Source organism: Vidua macroura, chromosome 23 (assembly GCF_024509145.1).
Source record: "Vidua macroura isolate BioBank_ID:100142 chromosome 23, ASM2450914v1, whole genome shotgun sequence".
Classification (NCBI taxonomy): domain Eukaryota; kingdom Metazoa; phylum Chordata; class Aves; order Passeriformes; family Viduidae; genus Vidua; species Vidua macroura.
Window position 1 is genome coordinate 1,480,120 of NC_071593.1, and position 15,002 is coordinate 1,495,121.

Below are 15,002 nucleotides of genomic sequence, written 5' to 3' on the forward strand. Positions count from 1 at the left end.
TAAAGAACAGGTTTGATACCAGGTCTAAGCTGGCTCCTGCCCTACAGCAGAAGACAGGATGGAAATTCTTGCAGCTCCTGTCACTTCTAGACCTCCATGACTCATTCTTCTACCTTGTTTTCACCTCCATCCCTGTTCCAGAGATGGAGCTGCAGTTCCCTCACAAATGTCACAGTGTCTGCGTGATTTTCCCCCAGCCCTGGCTCCCAAAGGGACTCTGTTCTATGGGAAACAGAAGCTGCAGCCTCACACCAGATGGCACAGCAGGGCCTGACCCCCAGCCCCAAACTAGACAGGGCACAGCCCCGGCCCCACCCCACCCCACATGGAGGGCCTGGCCCCCAGGGATGGCCACATCACACAGGGGATGGAGCCCCACATCATGTGAGACACAGGCTGACCCCCAGATCACACCGGGGTCCTGATCTCAGCCCCACAGCACTCAGGGCACCCCTGACCACAGTGCCCCTCAACATGCAGGGGACCTGACCCCCCAGCCCCACACCACATGGGGCTCACAGCCCCACAGAGCTCACAGCACCACACTGCACAGGGCTCACAGGGCTCACAGCACCACACAGGGCTCACAGCACCACACTGCACAGAGCTCACAGCACCACACTGCACAGAGCTCACAGCCCCACACTGCACAGAGCTCACAGCACCACAGAGCTCACAGCACCACAGAGCTCACAGCACCACAGAGCTCACAGCACCACACTGCACAGAGCTCACAGCCCCACACAGGGCTCACAGCACCACAGGGCTCACAGCACCACACTGCACAGAGCTCACAGCCCCACACAGGGCTCACAGCACCACAGAGCTCACAGCACCACACTGCACAGGGCTCACAGCCCCACACCGCACAGAGCTCACAGCACCACAGAGCTCACAGCACCACAGAGCTCACAGCACCACACTGCACAGAGCTCACAGCACCACAGAGCTCACAGCACCACACTGCACAGGGCTCACAGCCCCACACTGCACAGAGCTCACAGCACCACACTGCACAGGGCTCACAGCCCCACACTGCACAGAGCTCACAGCACCACACTGCACAGGGCTCACAGCCCCACACTGCACAGAGCTCACAGCACCACACTGCACAGGGCTCACAGCCCCACACTGCACAGGGCTCACAGCCCCACAGAGCTCACAGCACCACACTGCACAGAGCTCACAGCACCACAGAGCTCACAGCACCACACTGCACAGGGCTCACAGCACCACAGAGCTCACAGCACCACACTGCACAGAGCTCACAGCCCCACACTGCACAGAGCTCACAGCCCCACACCGCACAGAGCTCACAGCCCCACACAGAGCTCACAGCCCCACACTGCACAGAGCTCACAGCACCACAGAGCTCACAGCCCCACACAGGGCTCACAGCCCCACACAGGGCTCACAGCCCCACAGAGCTCACAGCACCACACTGCACAGGGCTCACAGCCCCACAGAGCTCACAGCACCACACTGCACAGGGCTCACAGCCCCACACCGCACAGAGCTCACAGCCCCACACTGCACAGGGCTCACAGCCCCACAGAGCTCACAGCACCACACTGCACAGGGCTCACAGCCCCACACCGCACAGAGCTCACAGCCCCACACAGGGCTCACAGCCCCACACTGCACAGAGCTCACGGCCCCACACCCTACACAGAGCTCACAGCCCCACACAGGGCTCACAGCCCCACACTCACAGGGCTCACAGGGCTCACAGCCCCACAGAGCTCACAGCCTCACCCCACACAGGGCTCACAGCCTCACCCCACACCGTGTCACCTCTCCCCACCTCAGACACCCCGATGTCACCCCTCATCCCCCGTCCCCTCTCCCCGCCGCCCCCGGAACGCGCTGTCCCCGGAACGCCCGTGCGCGGCCGCGGTTCGCGGCTCCGGGCGGTGCCGGGGCGGTGCCGCGGGCGCGCAGGCGCCGCTCCCGCCCGGCGCCATCGCGGCTGCTGCGGCCACCCCGGGCCGGCCATGGCCACCGACTCGTGGGCCCTGGCCGTGGACGAGCAGGAGGCGGCGGCCGAGTCGGTGAGTGCGCGCCGGAGCTCACGGGGGCTCGGGATGGCCCGGCCCGGCCCGGCGGCGCGGGGTCCCCCAGGCCGCGCGGCCCCCGCTGCCTCCTCACAGAAAACAGCGATCGCAGAAACCCTTTTTCGCCCCATTTTCTGCCATGGGGGCAGGGAGGGCCCAGGGTATCCGATTGTCCCTGGGCTTGGGCTCTTTATAAGCAAAACCCCCAATTTTAATTTCTTTATTTGTTTACTTATTTGCCATCATTTTAAATTTTTTTTTCGCTTTCATCCATTTTTTTTTGCGTATCCAAGGGGCAAAGATGACCCTGCGGTCCCCCTCACCCTTCATCCAGACACTGCACCGCTTCAGGCACTCACCCAACCTCAGCTTTGCCTTCTAGCATCCAAAAAAATCCCTCTTTCTCTCATATTTTAAAATGAAAAGATGTAATCTTGTAGCTCAGAAAAAAAATGTTTTCTATTTTTTCTGTGCTTGAGCACAGACCACTCAATGAGGACGTGGGGAAGACACTCGGAGCTGCTGTCCCTGCACATCTCAGGTGGTGAAACAAACTCATCCTGGGGCAGCTTGTGCCAGCCAGGACAGTGCATGGATCCTGTTTCCATCCGGGAATGCTGATTTTCTCCCATTTTCCATCAGCAGAGCTATTAGGGAGTGGAAGCTACAGACAGAAAACAGCCCCTTCTCTGTGTTGTCATTACAGCTTAAAAAAACTTGTGTTTCTGTTAAAACTTCTGCTTAGAAATAGTTGTATTAAAACTCTTGAAATCAAGTTCCTCTTGTATCTTCATCCCTTCCAGTTGAGCAGGGTTTGTGCAACACTTGATAAATCCAAAGCTCGGGTTTTCCTGGCTGGAATTAGAATATAGGGAGCTATATTTGAATTTCTCTGATTTTGTGTTTTTCCTCATTTCTAGTTGAGCACTTTACACCTGAAGGATGAAAAAACCAAACCAGATGCCAATGGTGAGTTCCAGCTGCTCAGATGGGCTTGGAAAGGGAATGTTTCCCTGTGGGGGTTCAGAGCACTGCTGCCAAAGTAAATTCTTGATAACTCATGAGATTCCAGAAGAGCTGAGATAAAGCAGCAGCACAGACTAAATATTTTGGTGTCTCAGGGAGCTGTGTGAGCAAAATCCGATGGTGTGGTTGCTAAACTGCACTTGGAGCTGATGCTTGGGTTTCCTCTGCACAGCAGCGGAGCAGGGCAGTTCTCCTGAGGAGAATGAGCTGGTTTGTAGCTTTTCCCAGGATATTCCAAAGCTCTGGGGGTGTGGGCTGCTCCTGAGGCCTGAGCTCACTTGTGCCCCCCTGAACTGTTCCAATTCAGGTGCCGTTGTCAAGGCAGATGACAATGTGGAGAAGACGGAGGATGAGGAGAAGGGTAAGTGCCTTCCTGAAAAAAGCTTTGGCAAGGAAATTAATTGCATTTAATTATAATTATATTGATTGAATGTATACTTAAAGTAAGTCTGCCTTATGTCTCAGGACCACTGATCTTGTATCCTGCCCCAAGGACTTAATTGTAAGACATGTCCTTCCTCCATAACACTTTTGAAGGCATTGTATCCTGTAATAACTTGGGAGACTCCTGGATTAGAGTGGAGAGAAATAAGGGGATGGCAGTATCCTCAAGGCAGGGCTGGATACAGGAGCAGTTGGATAACCTGGAACTGGGATTGCTGTAGCAAGCAACAAGTTGCGTTTATGCAGTGGCTGCTCAGAGGTGGGTAAAGGCTCACATTCTTTCAGAACATGGTTTTAGATAACAGATTTAGTAGCAAAACCCCGAAGTGCAGCAGTTTAACCTCATTTGGATCTCCCTTATCCTCAGCCCTTGTGTTTCAGCTCTGAAATCTTTAAAAGTACCATTTATCCTCAAACCTTCCTTAAAAATAAAACCCTGGGAGGTGTTTGCCCACATGTCAGAGGCCGCACCCTGTCCCAGGTAGATGCCAAGGTAAAATAATCTGAATAAACAGAGATCTGGATCTCTTAAAATCCCCCTCAGAACAGTGCTCATTTGATTTGTCTTCCTGGGTATTAAATGGGGGAATCTCTGGGATCTCTCGATGTCTCATCCAGGAGGTCTGGGCTCTTCAAGTCATGACACTCTAATGAAGAATTTCAGTATTTGGAGCGATTTTGTCTCTTTTAAGTGGCTCATGAGTTCAGTGGGAGCAGGACCTGGAACAGGCTGTGACTGATGGATTTATGTTTTCCTCCTCCTTTCCCAGAGGACAGAGCTGCCCAGTCCTTACTGAACAAGCTGATCCGCAGTAACCTGGTTGACACCACAAATCAGGTGGAGGTGCTGCAGAGGGACCCCACATCACCCCTCTACTCCGTCAAGTCTTTCGAGGAGCTGCGCCTGTAAGTACCTGCTGGGATGAGCCAGAGCCTTCTCTGCATGGAGCTGTTAAATCCTGGGATCAGCTATATTAAACAGCCTCCCTTATAACTGGATTTTTCAGTTTGCCATGGGGAGCCTTATTTTTAAACTCAGGGGGAGAGAGCAGTTTTGTTATAACTGCCAGAGCAGATGTGAATTTGGAGCCCATCAGGCAGTTGGAACTTCTCCTCATGTCCTGAAAAATTCCCTGCTGGCATAGGAGATACCCCTTAAAAGCACAATGGGTTTGTGTTTCAGGTTACTGCCAACATGTCATTAATAAGTGAGTGTATCATTTGTATTATTTAAATGCAAGGAGAGTTGGTTTATCTGGGTGCCTGGTGGGGGTTTCCATCTGAAACAACAGCAGTGAACAACACAGAGGGAACAGCTTATCTTTTCCAGCAATACTGGATTTATGTACTGGAGAGACTGGTATTTTCTGACTTCCTTCCCATTGAAAACCTCTACCAGTGCAGCTTTCAAGGGTTGATAACTGTGTTTAAGGCATGGTTGATGGATATATGTATTAATATGCTGAAGAGTGCGTCCTGTTGGGATTGTTGTGCTTGCATTGATGTCAGGTTTGTTGCTCTACAAGCTCTGCAGGAAAATGGGAGCTAAAGAGCCTTCTCCCTGTGAAATGCCAGGATGTTTTTGCTTTGTTAGTGTTTGTGGTTGAATGTCTACAAAAAGAAGCTGAGGTCCTGCAGTGCTTGTTAGACTAATTCATTCCTGTGTTTCAAAAGGCAAACAATCCCAGGGAGTTAATGACAGGGACAGCCAGCCTAATTGAGTCTTCATTTTGTTATGACTCGGGGTATCCTTGGCAACTGGTGCAGAGTTGGGCTTTGTCTGTCCTTGCTTGGAGCACCACAAGGTTACGTTTTCAAAGAGCTTTTGTTCCAGCCACCGTTGGAAAGTAATACAGGATTTTGGCAAAAGCATGTTGTGCTGAATGGGAAGTTACTGCAGTGGGAAATGTGGGCAGGAGACCTGTAACCTGCTTTGAAAGGAGAGCCCTTCTGAGAGCACTTGCAGCATCCAGGCAGCACTTGGGGGTCATCAGCTGAGAATTTCCAGTACCATAACCCAGATTTAGGTTGTTCTGGGGTCTCCTTGTCTACACAAGTGTCTGCTGAGAGTATAAAGCTCCCTCGAGAGAAAGCAGCAGATCAGAGTTTGCTGGCCAGCAGTGTCACCACACAGTTCTGGGTGTGAGGGCTGGCTTGCAGCCATGGATCACAAGGTGTAGTCACAGCAAACTGAGCTAATTATCAGTCATTTACCTGAGCCAGCACCGCTCAGCTGAATTACAGAATCCACACGACTTCTGAAATCCTTGCAAGGATCTCATGATCCCTTCATCCTGTTCCTCACACTTTGTCCCACGTTTGAGTCATCGAGGAGTGATCGTTTTGGCACCAAGATTAGGCATGGCTGAGGAAATGGGACTGGCCTGAAGGACAGGATTAATGCTTTCTGCTCTGTGATTCCTGGATTGTCTGAAAAGCTGTTTTGGAATAAGCAGTGCTGGCCTTAGACACAGGCTTTGCCCTCGAGCTGGAACAGGCAGACTGCCTTATTAAATCCAGGGGTTTTTGCAAAGCTTCCTGTCCAGACTTCCTGCTGTCACTTACGGTTCCAGATGCTGACCATAGTTGTTTCACGGGTGGGATTGTAGCAGGCACAGCTCTAGGATGTCTTCTCAAGGGTTTTTCTCACCTTTCTTCTACACAAATGAAAACTAAATGGACTTAAATAGGTCATGATAAAAAATTTTTCTTTTCAGAAAACCACAGCTCCTGCAAGGAGTCTATGCCATGGGCTTCAACAGACCATCTAAGATCCAAGAGAACGCCCTGCCCATGATGCTTGCTGAACCGTATGTACACATTCTTCCTACTCTCTACCAGAACAGAAGGATTTGAAAGGTTCAGTGTGCTGCTCCTGAGTTTTGGATGGGAGGAGGGTGATGGAGAAACTCTCAGGGTGTGGAGAAAGGGTTCCTATGTCACTGTGTTTCTGTGGTTATTAACTATGTGACAGCAGCCCTGGATTTGTCCTTTTCCTAGGGCTGGTACTGAGCATGCAATGCTGTGGGATTTGGGAGGTTGTTGCCATTTTCCTCATTAAGAAAAGAAGAAATAATATGAAATGGTGATGCTGTTGAGCAGGACGGGAACAGAGAACTCCAGATCAGAAGGCTAAGAAAATGAGCTCTCTCTTTATTTCAAATGTACCGCTCTATATATAGAGAACATCGAGAAGACTAATTTCATTGGTCTTAGAGTAAAAACATGTCACACCATTGGTGTGCAGTGAATGACGCACAGTGGCAGAATATATCTATAAACAATGTGAATAACAAGATAGATTAGAGAATTATTTACATTCTTTCCCAACTGTTTCCCAGGCTCTTGCCTGGTTAGAAAACCTTTCTCTTTCTCTCTGACTGAGCTGAGAATACCCACAAAATGGCTCTGAAATCCTGAGTGGGTAGGAGTAGCTGAGGTGTTGATTTTCCTCTCCACAACCCTGAGCTGGAACGTGTGAGGTACTGGGACACTGGGGAAGACATGTGAGATGGGAAATTACTGAGAGAGAACCACAGTTCCCCTCCCAAATCTCCATAACTGAGAAACGCTGAAGGAGAGTGTTGGGCAGGAAGTAATTCCTGCCCCATGGAGCGGAGCTGGTCAGGTTGGCCATGGATCCAGAGCAGGGGTAAATGTGACAGGATTCAGATGCCACCATGGTGCTTCACCCTCTGAGCTGTGCCTGCTATGCCCCCACAGCCCGCAGAACCTCATCGCGCAGTCGCAGTCCGGTACTGGCAAGACCGCTGCCTTTGTCCTGGCCATGCTCAGCAGGGTTGAGCCTGGGAACAAGTATCCACAGGTAAAGTCTGGGGGATGTGGCTGTTTCAGGGTGTGTTTCACCCTGGCCGTGCAGTGCCATCTAGTGAAGAGCCTGAGCTGCTGGGAGGCCTTCAGATGTAAATCCATGGCTTGATGGAGCCATGGTGTTATGTCTTTAAACTGCTTAAAGGGGATGGGGGTTTGGGGATTTATCAAAATGCCTTCAGTGCAACAGATTTGGATTTTGCTCAAAGCTTGTTCCTGTCAGTCCTTCCTGTGCAGCACACATGATGCCATTGCTCTGTGAGTGTGTGAAGGGCGAGATAATACAGATGTTATAATTCACGCTATCACAATCAGAAGCTAACTATTTCTTAATTACAATACATTGTAAACATTTCTTAGCTTATCAGCTTTTATCACACCATACTACAAATACCTTAAAACTAATAATCTAAAATTACCCCTCATAAGTCTTACTACAATATATCTTTCATAGTTCTATTTCTCCAAAATATCTAGCATTATTTATAAAGTCATTTTTAAAACTTGTTTCTAGTTCCATTTCTCTCTCAACAATGTTTGTCCTATTTTATAACATTTTTAAGTCAACATTTCTTATTGCAAAATTCACATACAAATGTATACTATGTGAACCTTCTATCAAGCTTTGAGAATTTTCTACAAATCCATTTCCCACATATGAGGAGTTAAATCTTTCTGGGAGGACTTAGAGAAATAGTGCAGGCTGAAGGGGGTTGGGTAAGTCAACATTTCTTATTGCAAAATTTACATACAAATGTATACTATGTGAGCCTTCTATCAAGCTTTGAGAATTTTCTACAAATCCATTTCCCACATATGAGGAGTTAAATCTTTCTGGGAGGACTTAGAGAAATAGTGCAGGCTGAAGGGGGTTGGGTAAGTGGGTTTGGGGTGGAAGAGAAGGTAACTGTGACAACAGAGCAGACAATGCCTGGAGAGAGACTTTTTAAATCAAAATTCCTCATGGGATTGTTGAGAAACTGTTCAGCCACTTGCATGTTCGTCTTGAAGAAAACTTCAGCAAGGATTTTAAAAAGCAGGTGTGATAGTGTTGCCCTGGATGTTAATCACCTCACTTGTTATCCTTCTGTTCCTCAGTGTTTGTGCCTTTCCCCAACATATGAGCTGGCACTTCAAACAGGAAAAGTGATTGAGCAGATGGGAAACTTTTACCCGGAGCTGAAACTTGCGTATGCTGTCCGAGGCAACAAACGTGAGTAAGGGGAAACACCACAAACAGGAATGAGGGAATGATGCTCCTCAGGTGCACCAGAGCAGTCAGGTGGTGAAATAGCTTGGTCAGAGGGGGCCGAAACATTTCCCTGTCTGCACAGCCACCCTAGAGCAGCCCTTCCTTCTGTCTCGGCAGTGGAGAGAGGGCAGAAGATCTCGGAGCAGATCGTAATCGGCACACCTGGCACCGTGCTGGACTGGTGCTCCAAACTGAAATTCATAGATCCCAAGAAGATCAAGGTGTTCGTGTTGGATGAGGCAGATGTGATGATCGCCACCCAGGGCCACCAGGACCAGAGCATCCGCATTCAGAGGTATGGAGGGACACAGGGACAGTGGGGCTGCAGTCGGGACCGGTGTCCTCACCAGTGAAGCAACAAGATTGAAATGACAGATTAGCTTTAGTCCAGGGGTTCACAGAGGCACAGTGTCAGGGGATGACAAGCAGTTTCATTTCACAGAATCACACAGAATTACAGAATCACCAGGTTGGAACAAACCTACAAGATCATCGAATCCAACCCATGCCCTAACACCTCAACTAAACCATGGCAACCCAGTGCCACATCCAGTCTTTTTTTAAATACATCTGGGGATAGTGACTCCAATTCCAGTACTTGATCACTCTTTCCATAAAAAACTTTTTCCTAATATCCAACCTGTATTTCCCTTGATGCAGCTTGAGACTGTGTCCTCTCATTCTGTCTGTGCTGCCTGGAGAAGGAGACTGACCCCCACCTGACCACAGCCACCTTTCAGGGAGCTGTAGAGAGTGATGAGGTCACTCTGAGTCTCTTTCTCTCCAGGCTAAACAACCCCAGCTCCCTCAGCAGTTCCTCATAGGGCTTGTGTTCCAAGCCCCTCACCAGCCTTGTTGCCCTCCTTTGGATGCACTCAAGCATCTCAACGTCCTTCCCAAACTGAGGGGCCAGAACTGGACACAGTGCTCAGGGTGCAGCCTCACCAAGGGTGAGGGGCTGCAAGGGGCTGCAGCCCTGTGCCAAGTACTGGGGAAGAATGACCTCCCTGCTCCTGCTGGCCACACTATTCCTGATACAGGCCAGGATGCTGTTGGCCTTCTTGGCTACCTTACAGATTAAAAATCCTGTTCCTGGAGCAGGGTTTATTCCCTTTTAATAATGGATGCCCATAGGTCCATGAGGGAGTGATCATGGGTGGGTAAGATTGGTCTTTCCAGCCACAGAAATAACTGGTTCCAGGGTTATGGTTTTTCTTTGCCTGTAGCATGAATTCCATCAGGATATCAGGAGATGATAGTGTTGTGTGGGAACCCTCCCTATTTCTCTCTCTCTTTCAGAATGCTCCCCAGGGACTGCCAGATGCTCTTGTTTTCAGCCACTTTTGAGGATTCTGTGTGGAAGTTTGCTCAAAAAGTTGTTCCTGACCCGAACATTATCAAACTGAAGCGTGAGGAGGAGACCCTGGACACCATCAAGCAGTATTATGTTCTGTGCAACAACAGAGATGAGAAGTTCCGGGCTCTCTGTAACATCTACGGCGCCATCACCATCGCCCAGGCTATGATCTTCTGCCATGTGAGTGCTTCCAGGGAATGTTAGTCAGTGACCCCCTCAGAGTCTGCAAATGCTAAAAACAAGCCAGACATGGTTTCCAGAAAGGAACTGAGAATGAAATTGCCCTTTTTGGCTTCTCTGGCTCCTCTTTGAGTGAAATCCTGAAAGCCATGTTAGTGCTGGCTGGTTTGATTCCCTGGGTTTGTCCATCCAGGAGACAACATTGGACTTTTTTATTCCTGAATGGTCATTGTTATCCCTGGAGTCCTCTGAAGCAAAGATCAGAGTAATGCACATTTTTCCAAAACTTTGAACTACTGAAAAAAAAAAAAGTGGGGTTGGAAAATGGATGAAAATAGGGCATAATGAGGGATTGGGAAGTCTTTTGCTTCTCTAGCTGATACAGAACTGTTCCTGGGACTTCATTTCCTTCAGGTAATTGAGGATACACCTCTGGGATCTCACTGTGAATCATACTGAGACTTGGTTTTCTTTTCCTGAAAGCCACCATAATCATTTTTAGGGAAAAATCAGTGCTGACAGCACAGAACAGCCAGGCAAAGTGAGCTCAGACAGGATGAAAATGTTTGGAATCTGCTACAGCAGTTTGCTTTTAGGCTGTCTCAAGACATAATTGGAGCTCAAAAACCTGTTTAATTCAAGGCTGTGCAGAGCCTCTGTGGGATTTCACAACTACATTCAGGTCTGACCCTGCCATTTTCCAGGCTGAGTAGTTCTGGTTTTGGGACAAGTTTCATGAGTTTTCAGTGTACACATGTAGTGTCAGTCTCCAGCAGAGTGAAATCCAAGGAGCAGAGCACAAAGAAAACGTGTCTTATTAATCAGGGGCTCCTGTGGTTGCTGAGGTGTATTGTCCTCCTTCTGATCCAGTTTGTAAGGGAGACAAAAACTGAGCTGCCACAGAGCTTCCAGTGGGCCCCAGAGAGGTTTATTGTCACTTTCCAGCATTAAAACCCGCTCCCAAATGTGGGGCTGGCTGTGTGTTGCAGACTCGGAAGACAGCAGGGTGGCTGGCGGCGGAGCTGTCCCGGGAGGGCCATCAGGTGGCCTTGCTCAGCGGGGAGATGATGGTGGAGCAGAGAGCTGCTGTGATCGAGCGCTTTCGGGAGGGCAAGGAGAAGGTGCTGGTGACCACAAACGTCTGTGCCAGAGGTAGGATATGGAGGAATGGGGCCAGGTGATGCCCTAGGATTTTAGCTTTCATATTTTTCATGTATTTTTAATCCAGCAGTTCTTTAGTGTATAACTCTAAACTCCATATACAGCGCTAGCTACTGCTTTCCCATTTTGGTCAGATGAAACAATTCCTCTCTAGGCCTGGGAATCAGGGACACCTCACTGCCTCAGGCCCCAAGAAACTAAACAAAAGTGAGTTGGGGGAAGCAAACTTGGGGTAAATGACTTCATTACCTGAAGCTGGAAGGATTAACCCCCAATATACAAACAAACCAAACTTTAAAAAGTGTGAAAACTGACTACTGGGGTAGCCCCTGGGGGCTTTGTCTTCCTGAAAGTAAATACACCCACTTTTTATTCCCTTTATTGTGTCTGGCCTCTGATTTTAGGTAGCCTGAAAAGGCATCACAGGGAGGGCTGGAAGCAGCACTTTCTTAGATAACACGTACCCCTGGCCAGCTCACAGGAAGAATTCACATCCTCAGGTGTTCCAGTTGGGAGAAATTGGTGTCCTTACACTGTGTGCCTGGGGGAAAACATGGGATTGCTTTTTGGCTTCCTGCTGCTGGAGATGGAAAAGTCCATCCTGTCAGAGTCTGGCACCAAGCCTGCCTTGTGCTGCTGACATTCAGGGTTTGCAGTGAACATGTGCCCAAGTACAGAAAACTGAAAAATAGTGAAATCCAGTTCACTATCCCAGGAGGAATTGTGGTGTAATTTGACATCCCAGAACAGTTAAGACAGGATTGTACTTAGAAAAAAACAAGTGGTCTTTAGAGCTTTGCAGGGAAGGAGAGAGTTTCTGAAATACTTAAGTGCTGGTAGAATTGCCAAAATATTTAAGTGCCTTTGGCTGTTTCGGTGGGACTCTCTGCCCTAACAAGCTTGATAGCTTTTATTTCCACTCTGTGAGGATATTGTGGAAAAGCTCCATTTCAAAGAGTGAGGATTGTTCCTGCTCCAGAAAGATTTAAGTGAAGGTGTGTAACACAATGCTTTCTTTTTGTCAGGGATCGATGTAGAGCAGGTCTCTGTTGTTATCAATTTTGACCTGCCTGTGGATAAGGATGGAAATCCAGACAACGAGACCTACCTGCACCGCATCGGCCGCACCGGCCGCTTTGGCAAGCGAGGGCTGGCCATTAACATGGTGGACAGCAAGCACAGCATGAACATTCTCAACAGAATCCAGGAACATTTCAGTACGTACCCTCGGGCTTTCTCCTTTCTCTAAACTGTTGAATCACTGCAGAATTTGACTTGTTGGATGCTGAGCAGGTCTAAGGGTGTTTGTTGAGCCTTAAATGGGTGGCAGAGGAGCACAGCAGGAGTGTTTGGTGTAGCATCACTTGGGATCGTGACCTGCTGCCTGTGACAGGAGCAGAATAAATCAGGCTGTGTTTGCTGTCTGCCTGGATAGTCCTTGAATATCCAGGATTTTCCAGGCATGGGTAACACTGCAGTACCCAGATGGGCCTTTGATAAAAGGAAACAATTTTAATTTGTATTTTTAAAACCTGACTGAACATTCCCTGACAAACCAGAACTCAGGTCCAGCTGAGGAGAGCAGTTCCCTGCTCTGCTCAGTGTTACGAAATCTGACCTATTTATCTTCTTTCCCAGACAAAAAGATAAACAAATTGGATACTGACGACTTGGATGAAATTGAGAAGATAAATAACTGAAATAGCTGCTGGAACTGGTGTGTGCCCTGCTGTGGAAGCTCTCCCACTACAATTGGATCGGCGTTTGGATTGGCACAGCCTCTCGGCTCGTCCCGAAAAGGACTCCAAGATACGAATACACAAAAATTACCTCATTTTCAAAATTGCAGTTGGACTTCAAATTGTGCAACTATGGGGAGGAAGAGGAAATGTTTACAGAAGCTTCTAACATTTCTTAGTTTAGCCTTAAAATGGGATGATCTTTGGAATTCTGAGAAACACACTTGCCAAAAGAGAGGCAATAGGGAATTATCTAAAATTGTAAAATAAAAAAATCCCATGATTGTCTTTAATTGGAATAATGTGCAGCATTAACCTGATCAGTTTAAATTCAACAGCTGAATATATAATGGACATAAGGAAAGGGAAAAAAAAAAGAAAACCTAAAAACCCCAAACAAGGCAGCTGGTTTTTGGATAAATACTTGTACAAACTAGGATGTCATTCTCTTTGGCTCTCCCCTGAGCTCTTTAGGACTCATTTCTGGCTTTCTGATGGATTTGCCCTGCTTTTCCTTACATAAATTGTTCTGAGGATGTCTCCAGTAGCTCCTACTTGCAAACACAGGTGCCGTGTCGCTTTGCTGGGCAGTGTTTTCTTTTCCTTTGTCCTGGATTTGTTGGGATGGCCGCTCTCTGTGACGTGGGTGGTGGTGACACTACAGGAGTTCATCCCAAGTGTTTAACCTGGCTACAGTGTGGGTGGGTGGGGTGGGAGGGGCAGTGTGAAGGGAACTGTACTAATGGATTGCCTGATTAAATTCACCTCTGTGATTAAATGCACCATGCTGTGAAGCTCAGCATGGGTAATGTACAGAGCTGTTGGGCTTCACCCATCACATACAGGATTAAAAGAACAAAAAAATCATGATAGCCTGGATTGACCAAAAAATTGTACCCTTAGAACACCAAATTTACCTGTTGCAGTACGTTTCGGTAGCAGAATTTTGAGTTAAGTTGCTCAGCCAAATTGCAGGTGGGAAGTGCTCCATAGTGTAAAATAGGTTGTTGGTCCCTGCCCCGGGGTGTTCCATGGAGAAGGAAGGATTCACAGCTCCTGGAGAAGGAAGGATGACGCCTCCTGTGTGTTGGGACCACTCTTGTGCACACAGCTGGATGCTGTGGGCTGTTCCCCCAGCCCAGTCTCCGGGAGAAGGAGGCTCCTGAACCAGAACTTAGGGTGCACAGCTCTCTTGGGGGAAATGGGACATGCGTGAGCAGCCATGGGCCTGCTACTCAGCATGGGAATCATGTCAAGACAAATGTATAAATTGTAAATTTAAACTGAATTGTTTTCTTTGCAATTTTGGCCATCATATTCTGTTCAAAGACAGGAATATGGATCCTTTTACCAAGTAAAAAAAGGCTCATTTAAAATGTACCTAAAATTTTAGGAAATTGTGCACCCTTTTATCAATTTGTATAAAGGCTTTAGTGAAGAAAAAAAAAACAGCTTAAAATTAAACTTTTTGTATTCTGGGGTGTATCTATTTTTATTCTGTTGGAATCCTATTTAAAGTGGCAGGTGAGTGAGTGCTTGCGTGTGGAGTGGAAGACTTGATTTAATCACCTACTTTACTAGTACAGTTGAATGACCTGGTGACAGCAGAGTATTGGGTTGAATTGTCATGGAAGCTGCTGCTGGTCCTGTGTGCTGTTTCTAATGTACTTTTAATTGGAATTAAAGAACACATACTGAACAATCTCTTTGCTGACTTCTTGCTTCAATACTTTGTTGGTCTTTAAAAGCCTCAGTAAGGACGTTTCAGCCAAAAGTCCTGATAAGTTTTATATTTGTGACAGAATGAATTTTAATGCTGAAATTCTTAAAAGATTCCCACTAAGAAGTTTGTTAAATGATGCCACACAATAAATGAGGTCAGCTAAATATTGTTCTTCCCCCGTGCTTCTTGTGCTGGACTTAAAATTGCTGCTAAAATCTCCCCAGAAAGTTCTGAA

The 15,002-nt window shown here is 47.9% G+C and overlaps 1 protein-coding gene across 1 annotated transcript; it reads left to right on the forward strand.

Annotated features, from left to right (window-relative positions):
• The first annotated feature begins 1,933 nt into the window (after positions 1–1,933).
• Positions 1,934–14,748, forward strand: LOC128818272 (ATP-dependent RNA helicase DDX19B). Its single transcript, XM_053997472.1, has 12 exons — positions 1,934–2,051; positions 2,975–3,023; positions 3,388–3,441; positions 4,295–4,430; positions 6,242–6,334; positions 7,248–7,350; positions 8,454–8,568; positions 8,725–8,902; positions 9,907–10,144; positions 11,134–11,296; positions 12,331–12,522; positions 12,944–14,748. The coding sequence occupies exons 1-12, from the start codon at positions 1,995–1,997 to the stop codon at positions 13,003–13,005; spliced, it is 1,440 nt and encodes a 479-aa protein (XP_053853447.1). The 5' UTR covers positions 1,934–1,994; the 3' UTR covers positions 13,006–14,748.
• Positions 14,749–15,002: the final 254 nt, after the last annotated feature.